Raw genomic sequence first — 26970 nt, forward strand, 5'->3', positions numbered from 1 at the left:
TTTTGTGCAGCCCAGGTGGGGGGAGGGTCAGGGAGCAAACAGGAAGAGAGGAGAAGCTGCAGTCCAGCTGCCGTACTTGGCTTTGGGCCATGAGGACATGCAGCTCACGAGTCCACACGGGGCAGAGTCTCAGGAGGCCGCCCGTTCACCGTGCTGAAGTTGGGTCCCCTCCAGGCTGCAGAGGAGAGCCACTGTGCTGGTCACTCTAGGGCTCCCACGTGTGAGGTGCTGTGCTCACGGAGGCCCCAGAACTCCCGTTTCATGGACGAGGGGCACTGAGGTTTGGAGAAGGGGGGGTGGAGGTCATGCAGCCAGTGAGCAGGTTGGTGGGGCCCCCTCCCCAGCACTGTCCTGCTCCTCATTAAGGAGTTTACTGTCCAGGGTGTGCTGGGGAGCGAATCCTGAGGAGATACTGGTCAGACTCTGCCCTAGCTCCCCATCTTTCCACCTGCAGGATGGTGAGCGGCTCTACACCCCACAGGGTCGCCTTGACCAGGGCCTCAGCAAAACTATGGGGGTGGGGGGGGGACATCTGTCGCTGCAGTCCCTGGAGAGCTGCGTGCTCCCTCCCAGACCCTGAAACACCTTGCACTCAGAATAGACTGCCGCGGGAGCCTGCAAGGGCTGGGGAGTTTGGGGTTCGCCGCCTTCTTTTGACAGCCTGGACATCCCTCTCGTCTTTGGCACCTTTCCAATATCCCCAGAATCCTCAAGGATTAAAGATCACATCCACAAATATCTTCAGCTAACACACTTTCTTGCTATGCTTTGGACTGCCTGGAATTAGGAGCTCCTTTGTTCTCTGCCCATTAGCTAGCAGGCCATTCCTCTTGTTAGAGGAAAAAAGCACCCAAGAGTTGAGTTTCTGTACTGCCATGACATCTGTCCATATTCTAGAAACCCGCTATTAGAAATGCACCTTAAAATTGGGAGAGTATGCAGGGAAGGTGCGTCTGAGCAGGAGAGCCTTCCGCGATCCTTCTACTCATGAAAGAGACACCCGTCCGCACGTCAGGTTTACACTGTGTGTGAAACTATGCTGGAGTCTGATGCAGGATGCTTGCTCCAGTGTTACAATATTGAAAAATTCGGGGGATTGGTTCAACTAGACATGTCGACATCATGCAGCTACTAAAAATTAAGGGACAACAGTAGGTGACAGAAGCGGGTACCCTAAGCAGCAGTGGGCATCTAGACTTACTTTCCCCCGCTTTGTGCTCTCCTGTGTTTTCCACAACTGATGTTAAATTTCCATTCGTAAAGTCAAGATATTAAGGAGGCATGTGGTTCCAGGCACCTCAGGTGACTGTCCCTCACTGCCACGTCTGAGGACATTAGTGTGAGGTGTGGTTCTGCCCCCCCCTCACCCCCACCAGCTGTTTCCTTAACAGAAAAGAGTCTTTGCGTGAATTTTGGCTCAAGACTGAAGACATGGAAGGGCTGGCTGCTGTCAGCCGGTCAGAAACGCTGCCTGGGTGCCTCCTCCTGCACGGTGCTTCTCTCCTCCCCGCAGCAGATGCTCCCCAGTCCCAGGGCTCGGGTGCCCTGACCTGCGGTGGGAGCTTCTAGGTGACAGGAGAGGGGCCGTCCCCCTGAGGCAGTGGTTCTCAACCCAGGGCACACAGGGATCGGCTGGGGAGTTTTTATAAACCTCTGCCTGGGATCCAGAGGACCGAGGGACACGGATCTCTGAGGTGGGGCTGAGGCAGGAGTCAGGACGGAGCAGGGTGTGGATGGACCAGGACTTCTACGCACCAGGAAGAGCCCAGGAGCCCAGGCACGTTTGGCTTGAACAACAGTGACCACAACCAACATTTATTGAGCACCTGCCGCGTGCTGGGCAGCCCTCACAACCACCCTGAGAGGTAGGTGCTATCCCTCCGAACGCGGGGGAAACGGGTGTAGAGTGTCGGAAACCCGCCCAGAGCTGCAGAGAGGAAGTGGCCCACCCAGCCAAGGCAGCACCTTGCATTTGGGGAGGGAAACGGCTTCCCGAGGAACCTCTTTCTCCACTCCAAGGAAAGCATAAAGGAGGTATCTTCAGACACCCGCAGACCCTGGGGACGTCCTGTCTCCTGGGGATCAAGGCAGAGGCAGCTCTGAAAGCAGGTGCCCCAGTTCTAACCTCACAGCCACTATTCTTTTAAGGAGACCAAGGGACCCCCTGGCCTCCCTCCTCCCCCAAAGAGAAGGATTTGGGGGTTTGGAACCTGAAGGGGAGCCTAGTCTAGGTGGTTTCTTTAAGAGAGCCGGGGGGCTGTCCTACCCTTAGCGGCTGCTCTGCAGGGGGCCGGGGTGCACAGCCAGACTGCGGCGCCCTGGCCTAGAGCAAGGGGAGGTGGGAGGTCTCCCACAGGCGCCGGGCCAGCTCGCCGGCCTGCTGCACCAGCACGTCTGTGGGGATGACCGACAGGTGGAGGGCCAGCAGCTCGTGGCACTTGACGGCCTCGGCGGGGTGGCCCTTGCTGTAGCAGCGCAGGAGCTTCCTGGAGGAAGGGGGGTGGGATTCAGGAGCGGGGCCCCAGCAGCCCTCCCAGACGCAGGCGCCCCTCCCGGCACGGCACGGACACTGTCACCTCGCGAGGCCCCGGCACCTGGCCAACCGCACGAGGCTCGGCCCTGGGCCGCGCGGTCCACCCCTTTGGGTTCCCAGCCCTGCGTGGGGCCTGCTGACGGCCATGTCCAGGCCGCGGGAAGCCACAGAGCCGGCAGGGAAGCCCGAGGGCCCAGCACGGACGCTGGCAGGTGCTGCCAACGGCGTGGCCGCCAGAGACGGGCAGAAACCCGGGCGTGCTCCCACCCACCCCCCTCACTGAACACGGGGCTGGGCAGCAAAGAGCTTCCACCGAGGGCTTCTTGGGGGGCGTTCCTGGAGCAGGAGCTGCTCCCCATGGGGAAGTGGCACTTGCTGGGCACCCACTGTTCCCAGCAGCCTTGTGAATCAGGGTCACCTGTAGTAGTCTCCTCCCAGCACGCCGACGGAGGCCGAGTCATCCGAGAGGATGGGCACCTCTATTATCTGGAGTTTGTACCCCTGCGGAAGAGGAAGAAGGTCTTACAGGGGGAGGTGGTGGCGTGGTGGAGAGAACATGAGCCTGAGTCAGACACCATGTTCAAGGCCTGGCTCAGCCCCGCGCGCTGGGTGCTTGCTGCTTGGACCTCTTTTTACCTCGTTTTCTCAACTGTGAAGTGGGACTAACAGTAACCTCCCAGCGAACACTGGAGGTGATGTATATAAAGCTCTGAGTGTCCTGCCCGGTACACATGTGGTAGTTCTCACTCCCATCAGTGCATGGACCTGGCTCAGGGACCCGCACGAGCTCAGGTGGGCTGCCAGGAGGGCGACCCTGGGAGGTGGCATGCAGGGTCTTGAAGGGCTAGGCATTATCAAAAGGCCCAAGTCTCTGCTGTGAAAGCGACCACAATCTCCAGGGCAGGGTGAGGAGGAGAAGGGAGACGTCCGGGTGGCTCAGTTGGTTAAGCGTCTGCCTTCGGCTCAGGTCATGATCCCGGGGTCCTGGGATCGAGTCCCGCATCGGGCTCCCTGATCAGCGGGGAGTCTGCTTCTCCCTCTGCCCCCCCTCCCATTCATGCTCTCTCTCTCTCGATCGCTCTACTCTCTCTCAAATAAAATCTTAAAAAAAAAAAAAAGGAAAAGGAGGAGAGGGAATTAAGATGCTCTGGGCAGCCACTGTGCGTCGGGCACGGTCATGGGGCTCGTCTCCATGCTCATGTGGGCACCGTGGGCCCGTCCTGCGGGCGAGGAGGTACACTCAGCGTGCTAGGCGGCTGCCCAAGACGGCACAGGGCAGGCAGCCTCCACAGCTGGCTCTGCCCCCCACAGCCCTACTGCAGTCTGTCACTCCGTCGGGACAGCCACACACACAAAGCCCTGCCTCTCCCTAGAAGCTAAGGTAAAGGTCATACACACATCCTGGGCTCAGAGCGCCGATGGGAGCCTGTCGGCCAGGAGAGCTGAGCCTGGGTTCTGGCTTCTTCATTTATGACCTTGGTGGCCCTGGGCACGGAGTTTGATCTCCAGGCATCAGTGTCTCTATCTGTAAAATGGGGCCAATGATCCCTGCCCCAACCATGGCACAGGCTGGGAGGACGGGAGGTTGAGATCCAGGAAGCAGCCTGTACTCTGGAAGGTGCTGGCCATCACTCTCGGGGCAGAGCGAAGGAGGGCTGTTGCCAGGGAGAGGGCAGGGCCCGGTGGGGGTGGAGGGGGCATGAGGGGCAGAAGAAATGGACAGAGAGCTGGAACACGGACTCAAAGTGACAAGTGAGGAGAAAACAAAGAGAAACAGGAAAGAAAGAGAGAGAGAAACAGGCAGTGAGCTCCCATGACCTGTGCTTACACTGGAGTAACAGTGAGGTCTAGAGCGAGAAATACCGGGCCAGGAGGCCATACTGTCCTCTTCACCTTGCGCAGGTTGCTACACGGCTCTGAACCTCGGTTTATCGGCCTCTACAATGGGAACGACAGCGTGCCATGCTCTGTAAGCGCAGCTGGCGACGCGGAAGCAAGTGTGAGCAGCCGTTCTCGAGGGGCATGCGTCCATGTGTTCGCGTGCGACCTGGACACCACCTTGAGTGATAGCACGAGTCGTTCAGACAGCTGCTGGAGGGGTCACAAAGCACCCCTGAACACGGGACCCCCGAGGTCTGGGTGCCCACAGCTGTGCCTCCCTGTCAGCCCCACTAGGGACGAGAAGAGATGAGAGAGAGACAGACTGAACGCAGTGCAGAAGAAAGGGGTCCCGGAGTGAGCAGAGAGGAAAGCATTTCGGACGGTCCTGACCAGGGACCTGGCCGCACCCACCATCTCGTTCTCGAACCACAGGAAGTAGGAGAAGCAGAAGTCGCCCTCCCGGAACAGCAGCGTGCTGTAGCCCTTCTGCAAGTATCTGCGCGCCAGCCGGATCAGACACCAGACCTGGGGACAGGCGGAGAGCGTGCTCGTGGCGGCCCCGACGGCCTCCCCAGGGCCCGCGGCGTCGGCCCTCTCCCCACAGGGGGCCCAAGGCTCAGGCTCCCGGCTCTGGAAGAAAAGCACTCGAGGAGGAGGAGCTCCCGGAAGGCCAGCGGCTGCTCCAGCTCACCTGTTTCCTGAGTGCCGGGCATGGCCTGGGTCAGAGCAGGAGCTCAAAAGTAAATCATTATCGGTTGGGTGGGTGGATGGACTACCCCTCCTCAGTTACTGTGACAATAAAATACATGTAAAAACCCTTCACGTAACTTGACTATGCACAGAGGCCATAAACTAGTAAACTGATCATTCAGCCCAGAAAAAAGACAAGGACATTGTTAGGTAACACAACAGGAGACAAGGGTGTGGCCACCTGGAAACCCGACCTGCTGTCCAGGGCCACCCGCCCACCAGTCCCCGCCAGGGGCGTAGGCTCTATGCCAGGAAGGTGCTGTGGGGCGTGTGAGCACAGAGGACCCTGAGCCAGGCATGCGCTCTCTCCAGGGCTGAAGTCCCAACCAGGGCTCACCAAGAGGTCCAACAGAAACATAGGGACCGAGGGACAATGTGCCTTGGATCCCCTCGGGGACATTCTCTTGCCTAATCCAAGGGCTTCCATGCTGCCTGTGACCTGCCCGGGGGAGGAGAGCAAGGGCAGCCTGACTCCTCCATTCTCCAGGGCTGGAAAAGGCCTGATGAGCTTAGCTGAAGGCTTACATGATTCACGGCAAACCTGACTACAGCGTAATGTCTAATTACATCTGCAAGCAAATACGTGGATTTGCTGTATTTTCAGGAAAGCAATTTGACAACGTGTATCAATAACCTTAAAAACATTCCTCCCATTTGACTTAGTAATTCCATTTCTGGGAATCCATATTGAGAAAATAATCAGAGATGAGGACAAAGATGGATGCACAAAGGTGTGTGCTGCAGAATTATTTATGACCGCGAAAGCCTGGAAACAATCTAACTGTTCAACATTGGGGAAATGGCTAAGGAAATTATGTTACATCCACATGATGGACTATTGTGGACTTGTTAAAAATCATGTTCATGAAGAATTAATGACATGAGGAAATGCATCAGATAGAAAGCGAAAACGTGGGTAAACACAATTGCATCTACGGAATGATCCAAGATTATGACCAATGGCAAAAAACTGCACAGAAAAACAATGCAAAGAAATGCAGCCAGAGAACCCCTGACAATCTCCGGAAACATGGCTGGAGAGGCTGGTACCAGCAACTGCTCCATGAATTCTGTTGATCTTCTGAGCCACATACCGTGCTGAGTATTTAACCCGCAGCATCTCACGTGTCTGTAATTGTTGCCCCCCGTGTACATCAACAGTAGCACCAGCTTCTTTCACAGATGAGCACACAGACACTCTAAGTAATGCCCTGGGGCCACACGGCCAGGGAAAGGCAGAGCCCACCCCGCCTTTTGTCACTCTCTTGATTTTAACTATTAGCGTGTACTTTAGATGAATCTAACAGATGTTTATACTAGACTACCTACCACATGTATAGTATATAAATATACACATACTAGTTTGCCATGAAACAGTCTATTAAAGAGAATATAAGAACCCCCAGTGAATGTTTCTTTAGTACAAACCACCTAGTGTTAAATCCTGTATCCAAACTGGATAACCTTGTGTTTCTTCTTTCCATTTGAGTTCATTCAACAAATACTTATTGGGATTTATTTATGCCAAGCACAATATTAGGCCCTGGCCGTTTCCCCCTCTGACCTCACTGCCCAGACTTGCTCCTTCAGGCACATTAGAAGACACCGAGGAAGGTGCCCCTGACATCGACTGAGGCCCATGTGGCCCCGGATGCCAGGACCCTAGAGTGACGAGGCCCAGCTGCTATCCTTAGGAGCCTGCAGACCAGCTGCGTGCAGACACTGACAGAAGAGTACAGTAGGGTTAAAGCGGGGTGTGCTCAAGGCCTCAGGGGAGCCCCAAGGGTGGGGGGCATCAGTCTTTCCTGGACAGGGGTCAGGCCAGCACGTCTCATCTGACGGGGGTGAAGAGGACCCGGGCCGAGCAATGGTTACCTTGGTTCTGATGAAGGTGGCCAGTGGCCCCCTGCCCAGCTCCGACGAAATCCTTTTACTGCTGCTGAGGGAAGGGGCCACCATCTGGCCGGTCGTGCGGTCCACATAGATGAAATGCACCAAGCCCGGGAAGTCTTCTAGGTAGGTGAAGGTCGGAGTTAAGGTGCTCACAAAGCCAGGGACCAGGGAGAATGCTACTCTGTCCTCCACCTAGGCTTTCGGCAAGGCTAAGCAGTGGAGTCCGGAGGCCAGGCCTGCCATGCCCACCTCTCCCCACAGCTGCCATGTCAGCCAACCTCCTAGGGTCCCTGTTTTCCCAGGCCTCTTTACCTCTGAACCCCCAACCGGGTGAAATTCTCCTATGCAAGTACAACGGATTCCTGGACACTGGCACATCTAACCTGGGGAGTTCTAGACCCAACAGGAATAGCGAATGTTCTTTTTTCATCATTTTCACGAGGGAAGAGTTTAAATCACATACATGGTGAGGCTGGTGTGAGAGCAGAGCTACCTACCTACGAATGAGCCTAGCTGACCGCCCAACCCACACACCTCGGCGTGGTTTTGTTTCCCTCTCCACACTTCACCTTCTGAAGCTGGAAGGTTCCCACTGGAAGGGAACAGCCAACATGGCAGGGTGGTGGCTGGTGGCTAAAGGGGGCCTCTGTCATCCCTTTCACCTGCATACTGAGACCTTAATACAGGAAAAGCTGCTTTATATAAAGTTCCAGAGGAAATCAGTCTTCGATAAAACTAGTATTCCAATAATAAAAGGGTTAAACAGGTCTTGGATAGGGTTTTTTAAAGAGGGATAAACATTTTTGGTGCAGGCCTTCTCAGAGCCTTCACGTTCCACTGTGTACTGTGACATCTAAGGAGGACACAGCCTCTCTAACCTACCTGACCCCAGGACCCCTGCCCTGCCTGGAATAGCTGTTACCACTTTGCTGGCTGGACACTGTCAACATAATCCCCAAAGCTTTTATGAAGTCACTGAGGGACAGCTGGGATTTGTGAAATTTCAGTCCTGGAGCATTCCTACAGACAAGACACCCATGACCATATCTCCTATTCTTCAGAGAAAAGATGCTGAGGTGGTGGAATATATCTGCTCCTTCCCAAAAGTCCAGAGTCCTGCAGAGTGGGCAGGTGTGGGGGACATACAGACATGAGGGACTCGGGCATGAGGATATGACACCATGGTGACGTTCCTCCTACTCTTCACCAACAAGAAGTCCTTCCAGTCCATCAGCTTCTCTCTGCCGGGGAAGCAGGGGGAGGCGGGTGGGGTGTGGTGCCTCAGCTCCCGCTCCGGCTAGCGGGGGCCGCACCCATACTTACTGCATGATGGCCTGCACCTGGCCCTGCAGCTGCTGGGGCAGATGGGGGCCCCCCCGGCCTGGAGCTGTGGTCAGGAAGCTGAGACGGTAGATGGCACAAAGCTGCCGCTTCACCTTCCCACACGCCTGGAGCAGCCTGGCATCAGGAGAGGAGAGCATGACAGTGGGAAGGGCCCTGGAGGGGGGCTGTCCGCATGTGCGCTGGGGACACACACACCTAGGACCCACTTCATCCCATGGGTCACCCCCTGACCGGTGACAGACACAGCTGCTGAAGCACACCCCTGCCCTCAGAGACACCGGAGGCAGCTCCCCGGGTTGCCCCCAGTGTAGTGCACGGTACTTGGGTGGAAGCTCCTGGAATCTCGCCCCACCCCCATGGTTTATTTTATGGAGAAATGAGAGGAAGAGCACCCTTCAGGGCTGAGGCTGGGCGGGAACCTGAGCCCTCTGTCCCACGTTAAGTCCTCAAGGCCCTCTCCTCCACCTGCAGCCCCTCTGCCTCCCAGCCTCCCTCCGGCGTCTGCGGGCCGGACTCCGCTCTCTGGGAAGCCCCTCGCCCTCCTGAGCACCTTCCTGAACACCCTCTCCCTCTTGGCCTGGAGGAACCTGCCCCTCTGTCCAAATGACTCCCCCCATCCTCAGAGCCCACCACTCACTCCCAGGACGATCCAGGTTCACTCCTGGAGAAAGCCTTGCTCTTGAACTCCAGCCAGGTGCTCTGTAGGACAGGGGACAGGTTGGCTTCACGCTGACAGCCCCACAGTGAGGTCCAGAGGAGACCCTTGCAATGTTGCGCTCAGTGAGGGACCCACACCTCTCGCCCGCTTGAGTATTTAGGCTCGGCACGCAGCTGCCCTCACACAGTCAAGCTGGCTCTCTGGCAGGTCCCCCCCCAGCTCTCCGCACCCCGCCATACATACCGTTCTCTTCAGTCAGTGGTTCTTTAAAGAGCAGTTTCTGTGCAGCAAGCACGGGGCTCACTGCCGAGCCCGCAAAGACGTGTAAACTAATGCTGTCGGAGGGCAGGCGAGGGCCCCAAACAGGAGGACGTGGAGCAGGCACTGGGGTGCTGAGGTGCGGCCCTAGCGAGCTCCTTAAAGGGGGACTTTACATCCGACCCCCACACTCACCGTGATGGCCCGAGGCACTCCTCGCTCTGCCTCCTCCAACCCTTCTTCTCATTTTCAGACACACGTGTGTGGCGGCCACAGTGAATCTCGGGTCCTCAGATGACCCAAGCGCCACCAGCTGCTTCCCCTGGGTGACCTACCCCTCCTGAACTCCTTGGAGGCCCCCGGAGGAGACTGTGCATTTCTACCGTCTAGGCCCCTCCAGCCTCATCTCCGACCTGGGCTGTGAGGGGTGCCGGGCGCAGGCTGCTGGCCTTCACGGTGGTGTAGAGTCAGGCTCTGCTCCTGCCACTCACCCGCCCAGTAATCTGAGCCCCAGTTTCCTCACATAAAACACGGGAATTCGAATTCATGTTCTGCCAAACTCACGTCAAAATGCTCTGAACATACTGCTAAGTTTCTGTTATCACTTCGTGATGCGGGAAACAAGGATCACGGGCCCGCGGTGGGGCCACCCCCCCGAGTGTGGACAGAACAGATCTTGCCACCCCGGCCCTGCTTCTCCCAGAGGCCGCTATATCTGGCAACTGAGCCTCACCTGAATCTCTTGCCCCCCGCGATTCTTGACAAACTTATCCATCCTCTGCCGCAGGTCGCCCATGAAGGGGAGGGACCGCAGGGTGCTCCCGGCCTCCTGCCCCTCCTTCAGCTTCTTCTCCAGTAGGGAAAACCCATCCAGCAGCTGGTACAGGACGAGGGCCAGGGGGGTGCTGGGGCCCTAAGGGAAGAAGCGCAGGGCAGGATGAACAGGGGCAGCCTGCGGGAAGGCGTCCAGGCTGGGGCACTGCTAAGGGAGGTGGGGGTCGCTCCTACCTTGGTCAGGAGCACCATGTTGATGCCCGGCCACAGGGGCAGGCAGTAGGCGGTGTGGGGCACCATGGGGCAGTGGCTCTCCTTCACATTGGCATCTAGGAAAACCCTTCTGGGGCCGGAAGCGACTGGGGAGGGAGGCACCAGTGTCTGGAGGGTGTCTTCAGCTATCTGCGGAGAAGAAGAGCTGTCCGTGGGAGGGCTGGGGTGGGGGAGCCGCCTGGCCTCTGCCTCACGCACCCACCCATGGTTGCCCATTCGCTGTCTCCCCTGTGAACCATGGGAGTAAACACTTTAGCTCCACGAAATCCAGCTCTTCAATTCCTGCGCTCTGTTACCATGGCCCCAGCAGCTCCCCTGCCTCCTCGGAGCCATTCTACCCGGAGTCAGGACTGGGTGGCAAGCCATGAGGAACAGGAACTGGGGTGGGTGGTAGAAAAGAGACTTAAAGGGCAGAAAGGTCGGGGGTGGGGGGAGCTCTGTCCCGGGCCTTCACTCGGACAAAGGCATGTCAATAACGCTGTCATTCTACCCACCCTGAGAACATCCAGACCGCTGGTCCCATGGGGGAAACTGAGGCGTGGAAGGACTAAATGAGCAAGACTCTAGCCTTACTAAGTAAGTAAGAAGGGCTTTAGTGGGAAAAAGTAGAGAATTGAGGAAATCACCAGAGATGCCACGAGACCTTCTCTATCAGGATGGCACTGCACTGTGAGAACAGCCAAAAAACTAGCAACAATGTACTAGCTGTTGTGCGGATCTGCTAAATAAGTAATGGAGGCACGTGACGGACTCTTATTCCTTACACACTAGTGCGGAGTAAATGGAAAAATGCTTAAGGAAAACAGTGTAATGAAGGACATTAGGATTCAAATTTGGTAAAAGAAAAAAATACATGTAATGTATAAATATACATACATACATGTATACATACATATACGAACGTAAAATCAGAGAGAAGACAGAAACACCCCAAAATCTTAATAGTAGTTAACATCTGGGGGAAGGATTAAGAGTGACTGAGTGATTTTTATTCCTTTTCATACTTTTGTATTTCCTAATTTTTCTACAATGAATATACTTACGTTCTAACTTAAAAAGTCATCACAAATTAAGTTGGACTTTCAGTCCCAACAACAGTGAGGAGGGTGGGATTCCTCAGGAGTTGAGGTCACCCTTCACCCACCACCCACCCTCCTGGCCCCGGCCTCTGGGACGAGCTCTGTCCCCCGCACTGACCAGCCCTGAGGTGGCAGCAGGAGGGCCGGCCCTGTGCGGAGTTACGGGGAGCAGACACCTCAGAGTCCCCAGTGTCCACCGCAGCATCTCAGATCAGCTGGTGCCTGGTGGATCTTCCCTCCCCCAGGAGGAACTCACCTGGACCTGGGGAGCATCCGTGGGTGGGGTGCCCCCATCCAGCCAGATGGTGCTACCTACAGGACACAGGTGATAATATAAATAACGTGAAAACGTGAACAACGGCTCAGCAGTGTGTCAGAAGGGGAGGGTGGGGCAGAGTACCTGGCAGGGGCGAGGGCACTTAGTAGGGGTTGGAGCAGCACTGCCCTGCTCATCTGACCCCAAGTTGTAAGTGCAGGGTGCGCTCTGCAGTCGCAGGTTAGAGCAGCCTGGGCAAGAGAAGCTCCCCGCAAGGCCAGCTGCTGGGTGCAGGCTCCTGAGGATATACCTGGCAGTGGCGGGGGGGGGGGGGCATGCCCCCCCTTGGCCCCCTGAATCCCCTCCTTGATTCCACCCTCTCACTCCTTCAGGTCCCTCCCTGTCTACCACGGTGCCTCTCTCCCAGAAGGCAGCACACTTATTCAATCAGCAAACTTTTACTGAGCACCTACTATGCACAGGGAATTGAGCGGCTTCCCTTTCCCAGCAGAGCTCACAGAAACTTACTGAACCCACTACATATCTGAAATATTACATGTTTGTAATAATATTGTTCTCCCTTATATTTCATTGCAAAAAGCCATCATTTGTAATCATGTCTCTCTAGGGAAGCCCGTTGATAGATACATTCTGAACACCTGATTTACAAATGAATGAGTACAACTCAAGCCATTCCTAAGCGGTGAGTTCCAGGCACTGGGAAATGGCATTATTTACAGCTCTGAGGCATAAAAACTAACCACTGAGAAAGAGGCCAGGAGGAGGACTGTGATGAATGAGAGAAGGGAGCAGTAAGAAGAAAAAGGAGCTTTGGTGATCACCCCAAAGCAGTGTCTCTTGATGTGTTCTGGGCTCACGGAGAGCTTAGGGACCAGAGGACAGCCACGGACCCCGGGGCCCAGAGGAATGTGTAAGTCTACAGGAGCTGGTGTGGGATCTCAGGGGTCCCAGGCTCCTCGAAGCCCATCCACGGACTTCAAGTTAGGAACATCTAACCCACTAGTTTTCAACTGCGGCTGCATGTGAGACTTTTTGAAAATCTTGATGCCCAGGTCACATCTCAGATCCATTAAGTCCCAACCTCTGGCACAGGCAGGCCCGGCTTCGGGAGTTTTTAAAGATCCCTCGGTAAGCCCACCATGCAGCAGGGCTTAGAGCCACCGCGCTAACCTAGATCTGCGCCTAGGGCTGGCTCCACGCTGATGCTCACTGGCCTCACAGGGCAAGTTTCTAGAAGTATTCATACCTGGGTCCCAGCCTACAGACTATAGCTTCACTGGTCTGGCTGAAGCGGCCTGGCTGGTTCTCACGTGCAGCCAGGGTTGAGAACCAGTGGCTTAAGGACACCACACAGTAAATTCCTTTCAAAACTCAGTCCCTGAGAAGTGTCTTCTCCTGAACCCCTGGCCTTCCTCTATTAGGTGACGTGAGCCATACGATCCTTCCTTCTCCCCAGGAGCTGCAGAGGTAAATGTGATGCCCATTCAGAGGGACTACAACAGTACGGATTTTGGCTTATCTTTTTTTTCAGCAGTGTTGTCTATTGTCTTGTTAGCAACATTTTGATTATTTTTCGTTTCTGTTTATTGTTTACCCACCCACATCGTCTGGAAAAACAGGTAAGGTATAGAAATAGAATATGTACCTTTTAAACCATTATACTTGAAATCAAATGATTATTACTTAATTTTAGTCACGGATTAATTGATTTAAAAAAAAAGGCAGAGAATACACCTATGGGAGATGACTTTTCAAATGAAATCAGCTTGTCACACAGCTTTAGGAATCATCTGAGTAGCCGAGCTTTCATTCAGGCTGGAGCTGGTGAGAGTGGGGGGGCAGAGGAGGACCTGTGGGCAGCATCCTGTGCTCCAGCCCCCTCCTCCGGCTCCTCCCCAGGCCTCACCTGAGCTGTGCTCCCCGGGGGAAGGAGCTGGTGTGAAGTACTCCTCAGGGAGGGAGAAGCTGTCCGTCTCCTGGGAGGGAGAAGAGGGCATCTTGGGCCGAGGGCTGGGAGAGCGTCTCCTAAGGGCTCAACCCTGGGCCCCGCTCCCCTCCACACACGGTTGCTGCAGAACTCCTCCTGGCCCGAGCTGTGGAAGCAGGGCCCCAGGCCTGCTGCACGGGGATGCTCTGGCTGCTCCATGGCTTCCGCGGGGAAGGCTGCCATCAGCAAGGGAGACCTAGTTAGAGCTCCTCCTCTGCTCACTCCTCCCCGCCTCCCCAGGGAGCCCAGCACTTCTGCCCACAGCCCTCCACCCCTGCGCCCCCCGCCACCACGCAGCCCTGGGGGGGGGCGTCCTCAGTTTCCACCCAGGTTTCAACTCTAGGTGGCCTAGTCTTTCTCCAGAACTGCTGAAATTCCCGAAATTCCAACACACTGGCAACCAAGCCGCTGCCAATAACGGGGACGGTATGGGCGAGGATGGTGGCTAGCACCTACCGAGCACCCCAGGCACCGCTGGCCTCTAGGTAAACTGTCCCCTCTACTCCAAACAACCCTTGTCCCATTGCACAGATAAGGGAACCGAGGCCTAGAGCAGCAGGGACTCCAAAAATCTGCCCTTCTCACTGACTAAAGCACATGCATTCTAGAATTCCTGTTACGTCTGAACACAGCAGGAAGCCAAAAGCCTGCCCAGAACTGTGATGCAGAAACACAGCCTCCCCAGGTGGCCTGCCCAGCACTCTGCAGGCTGGGTTTTGGAACTGCCCGGGGAGCTGGCCCAAGACCTGAGGGTCGTCATCCTCCACTGTGCTCTCGCTGGGGTAGCGATCCTGGACCAGGAGGATGAGGGCGAGGAGGTCAGCTGGGCGCAGGGAACTGGCACTGTGGCTGCAGAGAGAGCAGCCGGCTGTCAGTGCACGCTGGCGCCCCCTGCAGGTAACAGCGGGCGAGGGGCAGGCAGGTTAAGGGAGTTTGGAGCAGGGTCCCTGCTCTCAAGGAATTTATGAATGTGTCAGCTGGCTTCATTCTTCTTGGAGAAAGGCAAGGTACAAATAAAATTAATCAGTTCATTAATTTTTAAAATAAAACTTGGTGTATTAAAGAAAAAAAAACCCACCAATGAGAAACCACTGGGGACCAGTCACAGCCTATGGGGAAGTTCTAGAATTCAGATTCGGAGACAGTGTTCCAGAAAGACCTAATTCAGAGGAGGGAATGAACTGAGAGGGTCAAGAACTGAAGAGTTAAGGAGGCTTCAGGGAAGAGACGGGTCTTGAAGATCTTCTTGGCTGGGGAGGTGGTGCTTTTCAGGTAGAGGGAATAAGGGACTGGGGGTGGGGGCGGAGGCAAGGGTCTGGGCCGCTGCCTGCTGGGACCAGGGCTCACCTGGAGTAGAAGGCCAGCAGCTTGGAGTGTACAAGCAGGAAGGCGTGCAGGGCCTCCTCGCCGGCCCTCTCGGGGCTGGAGTTCACAGCCTGGATGACGTGCCGCTCCAGGGCCTCTATGCACAGCTCACAGAGCTGAGGGTGAATCAACCGCTCCACAGCCTGGCGGGCAGGGAAAGGAAGCCGTGTTACCGACCACCCTCCCCTGCTCCAGGTCCTGGCTGGTGGGTATATTCGCTCAGTCCATGCTGAACGCATGCTACGTGCCAGACACTTGGGAACAGGGCGACCTGGGCCAGCCTTCCTGGGGCTTATGGTCTGGTCACTGGACTCTAGTGGGTGAGACAGACAATATGCAAGGAAAGAGACAAGAGAAATGCCAACTCTAAGTGTTGTGTAGGAAACACCTGGTACCAACTTGGGTAGGGTGTCCGAAGAAAATGTCCTTGAGGAAGTCACCTCTAAATTGATATCTAAAGAACAAGAAATCCTGTTAGAGAGAGTAGAGGGGGAGAAGGCTGCAAGCCAAGAAAAGAGCATATGCAAAGGCCCTGAGCTGGGAAGAGAGTTTACAGCGGTGCTGTCGGATGGATCTATAAGGTAAGCCCTATGCATAATTTAAAATTTGCTAGTAACTACATTTAAAAAGTAAAAAGAAATAGGTGAAATTAATTTTAATGATTTATTTTACCCAATATACCTAAAATCTTATCATTTCAACATACAATATAAAAGCATTATTAATGGGATGTTTGACACTCTTTTTTTGTACTAAGTCACCAAAATCCAGTGTATATTCTACATGTACAGCATAACTCAATTTGGACAAACTAGATTTCAAATGCTCAATAGCCAAATGTAGCTAATGACTACTGAACTGCACAGAATTAAATATCCAGTGCTCCTGAAATGCAAAGAAGTCCTGGGAGGCCAGGGCGCAGTAAGGGCAGAGGGGCATGAGGTGAGGCTGGGGCGGAGTCCTGCAGCGGCAGGTCATACAGGGCCTGGTCGGTTCTGGAAGGAGTGTGGATTTTAAGTTAACTGCATTAGACCATCTCCTACAAGAAGCCTTTTCCGATGTCTCAGAAAGAGCTGGTAACACCATCCCTCGTGCCACCATGGATTCAGATGGGAAACCAAATAGGCAGCACCCAGGATGCTTTATTGTGTTTTCAGGCATATATGTACAGCTGATTTCGTCTCAAGGGCAGTGACGGACCTTACTCATCTCTGTTCCCGGGGCCTGGCACACCTCTTAGCATACAGTAGGTACTACACATTTATCAGAAGAGTGAGGGAGCGGGGTGTGAAAACAAATCCTTTAGATCTATTTTCCAGTCCACTAACTCTCTTTCTACTTATGTCTCATCTACTATTTAAACCATCCTTGAGGTTTTTATTTTAACAATTATGTTTTTATTTCTTAAGTACCTATATGGGTTCTTGTTTAGCTTTTATGTCTTTAAATATTTCAGAGTTATTTTATGTTCTGGACCTAATAATTCCAGTATATCAAGCTCCCTGGGATCTAAATCTATTGGTGACTGGTTTTCCTCTCACTCGTGGTGGCTCATGTCCTTGTGCGTCTGTCAGTTCTGAGCTCCTATTTGTTTGCTCCGAACCTGTCCTCTAAAGCAGTAGCTTTCAAAGTGCAGTTCCTGGACCCACATAATCAGCTTCACCAGCGAACTTGTCAGAAATGCAAATTCTAGAATCCCCAGACCACCTCCACCCATGAGAAAAGTGGGGCCCGGCAACCCTTATCTCACAAGCCCTCCAGATGATTCGGATGTACCCTGAGGGTGAGAACTGCCACTCGGGAGGAAATCTGTGTTTGTCTCTACAGGGAACCAGCAGCGGTACCTGCAGCGACCACCTGAGCTCCTCAGGCCGGGCCTTGGCGCGGGGATCTCGGGCTCAGCCCCCAGCTGCTGAGGGCCTAATTAAGGCTCTGATTGCACTCAGGCCTTCCTGCCTTTAGTGCTGCTGCTTTTTCACTACTGTCCATGCTAGTTTCAGCTCAATTGGGGGGGGGGGTGGCGATCAGAATTGAGGGAGCTATCTTCAGAATTTCCATAATTTACTGTGAGCCCCAAACTGCATTAAAAAGCCTGTTTTATCTAGGATCTCACTGTTTTATTGTAGGGAGCCCCATCAGAGTATCGAACCCACCATGAGGCCACAAAGAGCAACCTTCTAAAGATAAGAGTCTGAGGGTCTATGACCTCACTCATGACGTGGGGGGTGGTGTGTGTGTGTCAAAACTTGGCCTTAAAGCTCCTCAGCCCTCTGACCTGACACCCCTGTGGCCCGAGGCCTCCCGTGCCCAGTAGTCACCTCCACAGCGAAGCACTGCTCCTGCTCCCGCAGGCGGCCGTACGTCCACAGCAGGCTCTGGAAGTGCTCCCACACCTGGATGCGCTGCTCAAGGTCCGGGGGCCGCAGCCTGGGGGCAGAGCAGGACAGACCCTGAGAAAGCTGCCTGTCCCCACTTTCAACCAAAGGAGCAGAGTTACCGTCAGGGCTGGGCGAGCTCGTGTGACTTGAGGCGACAAGCAGGAGAGCCCTCTGAGCATGGAAGGGCTGGTCCAGGCTGCGCCCTGGCCGCGGAGGGGGACTGGCACAGAACCAGGAGGTAGGCGCCTGAGCAAACACTTCACCTCTCAGTTTCCTTCATACACGGACATACGACACGAGGTCAGCTAGAGAGTCTCCAGAAAGGAGCCAGGGGTGGAGTACGAATGAGCAGCCTCACAGAGGCCGGCCACCTGCTGCACGGCCTGACAGGGTGCTTGGCAAAGGACCCAAAGGGGACCGAGACGAGGACTCACTCCTTTCGGATGAGCTGGCCATCCATGGTGACCAGCCCGAAGTGCACCTCGAACAGGTACTTGAGCACGCACAGCTTCTGCCGCAGGTCACCCTCGCCCTCCATGTGGTCTCCATTGATGGCAATGAACAGGCATTCTCCAAACTGTAGGCGGAGGGGGCTGGTGTGAGCCAGCCCCAGGGGACCCCTCACCTGGCCTGATCCCGGAGGAGATTGAGGGGGGGCCTAGGTCCCAGGGGATTTTGATAGGGCGGTTTCTGCTTTCTAAAGGAGTCTGAAGTTCAAGGTAAGGGCGAGGCATGTGGACAGACCGCCCACGGCACCGAGGGAAGAGGAACATGGGCTCAGGGGTTACACACTCACCAGGTGAAGGACGTACAGATAGTTGCCATTTTCTGTTGAGAAGCACGTGTATGTATCTGAGAGCTTCTCCAGCATGGTCATGGAGGAGATGATGACTGGGGCCAGGAGGGTGCTGAGCTGGTCCTCCATGGGAGGAAGCTGCAAGAGGGGAAGAAAGTAACAGCGCTTGGAGTGCCAGACCCTAGCGACAAAGGAATGGACAAAACCCAGGCCTCACTAGCAAGGGTGTCCGTAGTTTTAGACCTGCCTGGAAGGTACCACCGCCCTGACAGGAAGGAGGCAAGAGGAGACTGCCCCCAGCACCTGGGTGCTAGTGAGAAAAGGCTGGGAGGGGTCGGCCAGCTACCTGTGCCGTTCTGCCTCCAAATCCAGAAGGAAACATTAAGGACTTAGGCCACATCTCCACAGTGGAACGTGTGGGGCATTTAACGGAGCACTGACCGACTCTAAGGAAGTTCTCTACGTGTCCTAAAGTCCATGCTTTTTGTTGCAGTTAGGTCTACTTCCAGGGAATGTATCCTAAGGACAATGATCAGGGATAGGGCAGAGATGCGCACAAAGATGTTCACTGCAGCATAATGTACAGCAGCAAGCAACTGTAAAAACCTGAAATGCTCTGCACCAGCGAAACAGTTAATAACAGCTCAGCTAAATGACGGAAGAAGGCAAAGCCACCTCAAATAGGGGAATGTTTCAATGACATGGAAGATTCTTCTGATGATATGTTAATAAAAATTGTTGTGAGTAGTATTTTAAAACACATAGAAAAAACCAAGTATTGAAAACATATTAAGAAAGTCAATGCAATGCTGCTAAAGTTATTCCTTCTGGCTGAGAGAGTATGAGACTTCCCGCACTTTTTATGCTTCTGTAGTGCCCCCGTTTCCATAACAAGCCCACCTTCACTTTTAGGAGCTCTTCCTCCAACCATTCTCTCCGCCCTCCAAAATCAGGAACAAAACAAACAGAACCAAAGAGAAACTGGACAAATTTGCTGGCACCACTCAAACCCTCTTCAATGGAATGGGAAAAGAGAACAGCTGATCTTCCCTATGCTGATCTTGGAAGACTTGACTGCAATATGGAGAAAGCCAAATCCTGACTCTGAGCTTGTGAAATCTGAAAGGAGACGAGTCAGACCTTGCCTTGAAAAGAAAAATAGGCAACCAACCAGGGGCAATGATCAGGGATAGGGCAGAGATGCATGTTGTAAACGTGCAGCATTTACAACAGGAGCGGGACGCAGTGCTGTGGTGAGGATTTCCTTCCAACTTCCTCAGCACTCAGGAGCCGACGTGGGTCCAGCTTTAGCAGTGGTTCCTGCCCACCCCCTGGGCCCAGCTCAGATGGCCCCTCTCCTGACCATCTCGGCCACCCTGACCCGTCACTCCTTACCTCACACCGTTTAACTTCCTCGGTACATTTAACATTCCCTGAACTCATGTGTTTATTTCCACCCCGTTCACTGTCTTTCCTCCTCCCTCTGCAGCCCTAAGTTCCGTGACAGCAGATCATGTTGTTACGGTCACTGCTTCACCCACTGCTTCACGCATAGTAGGTTCTCAGTTAATATTCATTGAATGAATATCCCTCCACAGAGGCAAACGTTTGTTGAACTGCTCATGTGCCACAATTTTCTTGAACTGTCACAAACAGATTATGTTAACAGAAAGTCACTTAAAAATCTAGATTGCGAACAGCAACTCGTTTTTTAAGTAGTGGCTTTTTCTGCAGGTGTAGCAAGTTTTTTTTTTTTAAAGGTTGGGAAGATGAAAATATTTGGCATAGGCAGAGTGTAAAGGAATTACTATTACTTGGAATTATAAAGTGGTACATTATCTTTGAACGGCTTTTGAATCAATGTTTCTATTTATAGGAAATTATCCTAAGGAAATAATGAGATGTGGGATCAAATTCAAGCATAAATGTTCCCTACAGCAATAATTTTAGCAAACTAGAAACAATATACATGTCCAGTATGGGAAAAATGGTCAGATAAGTGGTACATTTATTTATACACTGGAATATAATGCTTCCATTAAGATTTATGCTTTTGAGAATATTTAACAAAAAAGAATAATGCTTTTGATATAATGACAAGTGGAAAAACAGAAAATAGAACTGTAAATGTGGTATGATCCCAACTACATATAAAAGATAAAGACCCAAAGGAAATACATAGAAGAGCTAATGGCTCTGGTACTAGAATTATGGGTCATTTAAAAACGATTTCTCTATATTTCCCAATTTCCTACAATTAATTCATGTTATTTATAGAATCGGGGAAAAAAATAAGTGTTGTGTACATAAAAATAAAACTTTAAAGACATTTTTTTCTTTAGTCACTTAGGAACTGAAAAATCAGGATTTTGTTCCTTTATAAGGCTTTCAATAAAGAAGATAAACACCAACAGATAACTTGCTTCTTTTGCTTGTTTTATTCGTACATTCACCAATATACTGAGTGCCTTTCTGTCAATATTATGGCAGGTTCTGGGGATACAGAGGCCTACTGAATGTTGGCTTCTTCAACTGACCTGATTGAAATAGAAGTTTAAGAACAAAAATATTAAAACTTTATGTATTGGGGTGCCTGGGTGGCTCAGTCAGTTAAGCATTCGACTTGTTTTCAGCTCAGGTCATGATCTCGGGGTCCCGAGACTGAGTCCCGTGTTGGGCTCTGCGCTCAGCAGGGAGGCTGTCTGAGATTCTCTCCCTCTCGCTCTCCTTCTGCCCCTCTCCCCGCTTGCACTCTCTCTCTAAAATAAATCATCTTTAGAAAAGAAAAAAAGAGGGGCGCCTGGGTGGCTCAGTCGTTAAGCGTCTGCCTTCGGCTCAGGTCATGATCCCAAGGTTCTGGGATCGAGCCCCACACTGGGCTCCCTGCTCGGCGGAAAGCCTGCTTCTCCCTCTCCCACTCCCCACTTGTGCTCCCTCTCTCGCTGTGTCTCTCTCTGTCAAATAAATAAATAAAATCTTTAAAAAAAATTAAAAAAAAAAAAGAACTATATGTATTGACTGCTAAAAATAAAAAAGCCTCATAGATGGACTTATTTTTTAGCTTAAAGAAAACCACTAGAATGTCATGATCTCTGCTGATATCTTTATTCCTAAAGACTGTGACAAGAATATTGGTGATGTTGGGTGGATTAAGCTGCTCATGCAGAACTGGCTCAGCTGGTGATCACGCCCAGTAGAGCGAGAAGGGGCTGGCAGGCCACCCGTCAGGGCTGTGGCAGAAATGCCAGAACTCTCTCTACTGCTTTCCCTGCGGAAATGTTGAATCCAAAATTCATCTGGAGAAAATTTTCAAAATAAATCACTCCTTTCAAACACAGAGTAGAAATTATGAGTGAAAATGACAACTATCTCCGAGCTGTAATATTTCAGGGTCACTCTGGATGTCCATACGCAAAAGATAAACCTTCATCCATACTTTACATCATATACAAAAATTCAAAGGGGATCATTAGACCTAATATAAAAGCAGAAACTATGAAACGTCCGGAAGAAGATAGAGGGAAAACTCTGTGATCTAGGGTTGGACAAAGATTTCTTAGATATGACACCAAAAGCGTGATTCCCTAAAAGCAAAAAATGGATACACTGGAGTTATCAAAATGAAAAACTTCTGCTCTTTACAAAATACCAGTTAATGGATGGGAAGACAACACACAGACTGGAAGAAAATATTTGCAAAACACTTACCGAATAAAGGACTTGCATCCAAACTACGTAACTCTCTCAAAACTCAGTAAGAATCCTAAGAAATCACCTACCCAACAAAAAGATGGGCAAAATGTGAACCGACTTCAATGAAAAAAGACACAGAGGGCAAATAAGCACATGAAATGATGTCAAAATCATCAGCCAATAGGACATGAAAATTGTAAGACAATGAGATTCCGAGAGACACCTATTAGAATGGCTAAAATTAAAAAGACCACAGCAAGTGTTAGCGAGGGTATGGAAGGGGAAGTCTCCTACATGCGTAGTGGGCTGGATACGCTACAACCCCTCTGGCCCAGTCTGGCAGTTGCTTACAAAGTTTAGCATATACCTCCAACGATCTAGCCCTTCTAGCCCAGCTATTGACCCAAGAAAAGTGAAAGGCGACGTTCATACAAAGACCTGCACATGAATGTTCATATCTGTTTTATTGGGAAGAGTGAAAAATGGGCCACAGTTCCCATCAACAGGTGCACGGACACACCAACCATGACACGCCGATACCACAGACGACCTCCCGCCCAGCAGGGACAAGGAACACACTACTCCTACCTGCTGCAACATGGATAAATCTCAAAATTATGCTGAGATAGAAGCCAGACCAAAGCCACTTTGAGTGTATACTGTATGACTTCATTTACCTAAAAGCCTAAAAAATACAAAGTCCTCTCTTGTGACAGAAAGCAGACTGGTGATTGCCCAGGTTGGGGAAGGTGGGGGAGGGGTCACAAACTTTCAGGATGACAAATGTATTTTATTGATTGTGACAGAATCACAGGTGTGTGTGTGTGCACGCGTGCACACGCATATCTCAAATCGTACCCTTTGAGAATGTTCAGTGTACAGTATGTCTATTATACCTTAATGTAGCCGTTTAAAAAATTGATGTGTTAAGCTTATGCTAAACTTTTTAGGGAGAGAAAACGAGGACACCAAATTTCTCTGTTGTGGGATTTAAACTCTACCTCCTCCTCCTACTCTCATTTAGCCTGATGAGCCCTGGTGGAGTAGGGGTGAGCTCACTAACTCGAGAGCATCAAGAGGCCAACCTCTGAGGATGAGCAGCTGGGTGCGCAGGGCTCTGGACCGCACGCACCACCCTGTTAGTTCCTCAGGCTGGGCCAGGAGCGGGTGGGCAGGTTCTCCCTGTGCTGTTGTTCCCTCCCAAACCCCTCCAGCCCTGCACTCACCTCTTCTCCCTCAAACCCGAACTTCAGCCGCAGACTCTCGGCAAACTCCTCGTCTGCCCAGTAGAAGAGGACCTCTGCACCTTCTGTGGCCACTAAGACGCACTTCATCTGCCAGGGAGAAGCAAGGTCAAGGTCACCTCCCAGCCCCTTTATCCGGAAGCTCAGCCCGAGTAACGAAGAGGATCATAACCCCAGCAAACACCTACTGAGCCCTCACAGGGCACCGGGCTCCAGGACAAGGGCCTTCCTGCTATTATTTCGTCACACCCTCACAACCAGCTGAGGAGGTAGGGATCTTTAGTTCCTCCCACTTTCTAGAGCAGGCCTTAGCACAGCTTGGAGCTCCTGGGATCTAAACCCAGGCCTAAGGCTGGGGCTCTTGCCTCTGTTTTCCAGCGCCTCTTGCCAGATCGTCAGACTCATCATGGGCCCACCTACACCGAGCATACGGAAGGACCCCACTCCGGGTCTGGACAGAGGATCAACTGCCCAAGAGGGGCAGGCAGGATGGTGGCTCATGGCCCTCAGTGCCTGGTCTAGGTGGAGGGAGGCTAATGCACCTCTCTCCAGGCAGTTCAGAAACGTGTTTCTCCTCAAGGCAAAAACAGCTCCAGAAGACAAGCTTCAAAGCCCCTGGGAGTGGGTTCAGCATGACATAACGTCATTCACGAGTTCCTCCTGCTCTGGGTGGAAGCAGAGGCTGCCTAACCTTGTCCACAGTTCACGCTCACACTTTTTTGGCTTCCTCAGCCACACCCCCCTGGACCTTTGGCCCTCCCAAACTGCCTTCCCCACCACCCACACATGCACCTTCTGTGCCACATATTTTAATGCCTGATTATACAAAATGTGTCTCATTATTCATCAGTGGGGAGAGTCTCAGCCCAGAGCGTCCCACACTGTGCCTTTCATTCCCCGGGGGGTTGGGGGGGGGCAGCAAGACATTGATCCTCTCAACCCGGGGGCAGCCTGACCAAGCCAGGTGAGGTCCAAATTCTCAGGTCAGCTGCTTGCAGATGAGAAAACCCCAGGCAGGGGTTTCACATCTCTTGTACCTCAGTGCACCACACGGACAAGATCGCGTTGTACGTGTGCCGAGACATGATAATGACCAGAAAACTCTGCTCTGACTGCCCCCTGAGGAGATGTCCAGTTTCAAACAGGATCACAGCATCTTAAGGCCTCGGACTCAGTGACACTCTTTGGGATCCCCTAGGCGCCCAGCTTGGTGGCCCCACTTACTGAATTCCTCCCCAGTCTCCCGGGGGGGGGGGGGGGAGTTTATCAACTCTAACTCCGAGCACCTGGCCTCAAGGTGGTTCCTCGACAGTGAACAAAGAATGCAGCCTATTCCCATGGAATTGCTCAACACCAGGCAGAGATGGGGAGAGCAAACGAGTGTGAAGCAAAGGCTGCTGGCTGAGGGCAGGTGATGTGGAAGAGGCGGCTCTGGGACTCCCAGGTGAGTGTGACAAAGACAGGGGCTCGAGGGGCAGGCCTGATGGGAAGGGAGCGTGTGTGCGGGGCAATGGTGGGCTACAGCATGGAGGGTGGTCAGCAGCGGACAGCCCTCTGTAGGGTGGGAAGGCTATGGGGAGTGACGTGCTGGGCGCAGGTGGGTGAGGTTAAGGATCCTGGTGTGAGGTAATGGGGGCTCACTCCTTGGGCGGAGGCCAGGAGAGGAAGGGGCCGATGCAAGAGGTGTAGCTTAGGGTGGTAGGCCTTGATGACGGCCCGGAGGCAGGGGAGGAAGGAGCAAACAGGCAAAGGTGACATGAGCAGGCAGAGCTGGGGCAGGGGGTGGGGGGGACAGGGAAGGCTCAGTCCGCTGCCTGCCCTGGTGTGTGCCGCCCGTTGCCCCAGAGCAGCCCCAGAGTGGGTGCCGTCTGCCTCCGCTCCGCCCCCAGGGCAGGCAGGATCATCCACCTTGGCAAGGAGCACCGCGGAGCCTGCACACAGCCGGAGGTTCACAAGGCTGCAGGAGGCACACTCGACGACCAGCTCACGGAGAGCAGCACGGCATCTCGGGTCCTGCAAATGCTTAACACAGAGAGGTCATGAGGGCAAGCAGAGCCTCTCATCTGACTGCTGTCCATTTCTGGGAGTACCAGCTGACGAAGGACTCAGCAGTCACACGTCTCCCTCCGGCCCTTAGGCCGTCTGCTCAGAACATACACCCCACAGCCAGGAGGCGCGGGTGCCCTGTATCCCTACCCCCGCACTCCCCGCAACACGAACCCGCCAGCACAGTCCTTTCCACATAGCAGGGGCCCACAAACATTAATTCCCACCTCCTGTTTCCTTCCGGGCACTCTCATTTTACCGTGGGTCACTCAGAGCCCTGGTGTGGTCAGCAAACCCGCCCTGAGCAGCCCCAACGGGCTTGCTAGGAGTGACTGGGGAGACAGCACAGCACACCCCAGACCCACAGGGAAGCAGGCCCAGAAGGGAGGGGACATCCTGGGACGATGAAGGAAACCAAAAAAGGCACCAGAGACCTGGTTCTAGTTTCGACTTGGCCAAGGCAACTCTCTGTCTCAAACCCCTGCTCTACCTCCCTACAGGGTTAAAGGGAAAAACAGAATAACCAGGCGGGAAGCACTTAGCAAACTCTGCTTTCTTACACAGAAGTGGGCTTACTTTCCCTTGTTATTTCCCAGCTTCCCTTTGTCAAATAACAGGGTGAACTATACTGGCTCCAGAATCATTCACATTTTGATGATAAAAGGCAGGAATAACATAAAGCTGTAACCTAACTCGGAAACCAAACGTTGTAAGCAAGTAAGAGGCAAGAAAGGATAGTGAGGGGCTCAGCATCTTTTGCAGCGTAACTAAGACTAGCTACATGACCGGCATGACCGGCCTTAATGACCTATTCCCGGAAAAGTGGAAATGCTTTGCAGTGGACATTAGGTTCTACTGTTGTTGGAAAGCGAACCTTGCCGGTGGTGTCATTTTGTGATTTCCCTGTTCTCTCTATCCTGCTCTCAAGAGGTCCCACAGGCCTCACTGGAGCTCCAGATGGCGCGGGGCCAACCTGGGGAAAACCCCCGGCCCCATTTTCACCACCTGCCCCAGCGAACGCCCTCAGGCCGCCGCGCCGGCCTCCCAGCAGCTCTGTTTCGGGGCGCTCGGCTCCGTCCGGGCCCCGGCCTTGCCCCTGCTGGGCGGGACGACCCGGGAGAGAGAATCCGCGGGGCGCCCGCCCCATGGCGCCTTCCTGTGTGCCCCGCACTCCACAGTTTATGCAGCACCCCCAAGCCCCCGCGAAGCTCACAGCTACCCTGGGAAGAAGGCCCGGCTGGGGGCGCCCGCCCCATTCCGTGGCTGCAGAAACTTAGGCTCCGAGAGGTGAGGCGGCCAGCCCCGGGCCAGACGGGCGGGGTCTGTGCGGCCGAGGTGGGGCCCGCCCCCACTTCCGGGAGGGCCGCGCGTGGGTGGGGGAGCCAGGAAGCCCCGCCACCCACGGAGGGGCCGCACGGGACGGCGCTCGGACCGAAGGCGAGGCCCACGTACCGGCTCGCCGCCCTACACCGCCCAGCAGCCCGGGCCTCGCGGGCGCGCTTCCGGGTGCGGCCACGTGACCTCTCGCGTCCCCGCCCCGCCCGGAGGAGGGTCTGGAAGGCGGTGCGGGCTCCGAGGGTTCGAGCCCGCCCCCCGCCCGGCGTCGCCTCTGCCCGCGGGGCCCTTCGCTCCGCTCGGCCTCCCGGCTCGGCGAGCCGGGGCTCTTCCCGTTCCGCGGCCGCATTCCTCCTGTCGTCGAGGAGCGCGCGGAGGCCTGCGGAGTTGGGGGTGCTGCCCGCAG

General features: G+C 53.7%; 1 protein-coding gene across 8 annotated transcripts; it reads right to left on the minus strand.

The window, feature by feature from the left end:
- Positions 1-1744: 1744 nt before the first annotated feature.
- On the minus strand, positions 1745-26714 carry HPS1 (HPS1 biogenesis of lysosomal organelles complex 3 subunit 1). Of its 8 annotated transcripts, none has more exons than XM_044916123.1 (21): positions 26682-26714; positions 25092-25205; positions 23166-23273; positions 22941-22949; positions 18247-18384; positions 17885-18027; positions 17391-17499; positions 15055-15215; positions 14454-14556; positions 13785-13883; positions 13627-13696; positions 11700-11755; positions 10326-10493; positions 10051-10230; positions 9039-9100; positions 8381-8515; positions 8233-8298; positions 7040-7184; positions 4826-5044; positions 2952-3034; positions 1808-2486 (listed from the first exon to the last, which is right to left on the minus strand). In XM_044916123.1, the coding sequence occupies exons 3-21, from the start codon at positions 23271-23273 to the stop codon at positions 2324-2326; spliced, it is 2217 nt and encodes a 738-aa protein (XP_044772058.1). In that variant the 5' UTR covers positions 25092-25205; positions 26682-26714; the 3' UTR covers positions 1808-2323. The 8 variants fall into 8 exon arrangements, 7 of the variants coding, with proteins under 7 accessions (XP_021555361.1, XP_044772058.1, XP_021555363.1 ...); XR_002480874.1 differs by lacking the exon at positions 22941-22949 and having other exon boundaries at positions 1808-2075; positions 2267-2486; XM_021699686.2 differs by lacking the exon at positions 22941-22949 and having other exon boundaries at positions 1745-2486.
- Positions 26715-26970: the final 256 nt, after the last annotated feature.

This window comes from Neomonachus schauinslandi, chromosome 6 (assembly GCF_002201575.2).
Source record: "Neomonachus schauinslandi chromosome 6, ASM220157v2, whole genome shotgun sequence".
Taxonomy (NCBI): domain Eukaryota; kingdom Metazoa; phylum Chordata; class Mammalia; order Carnivora; family Phocidae; genus Neomonachus; species Neomonachus schauinslandi.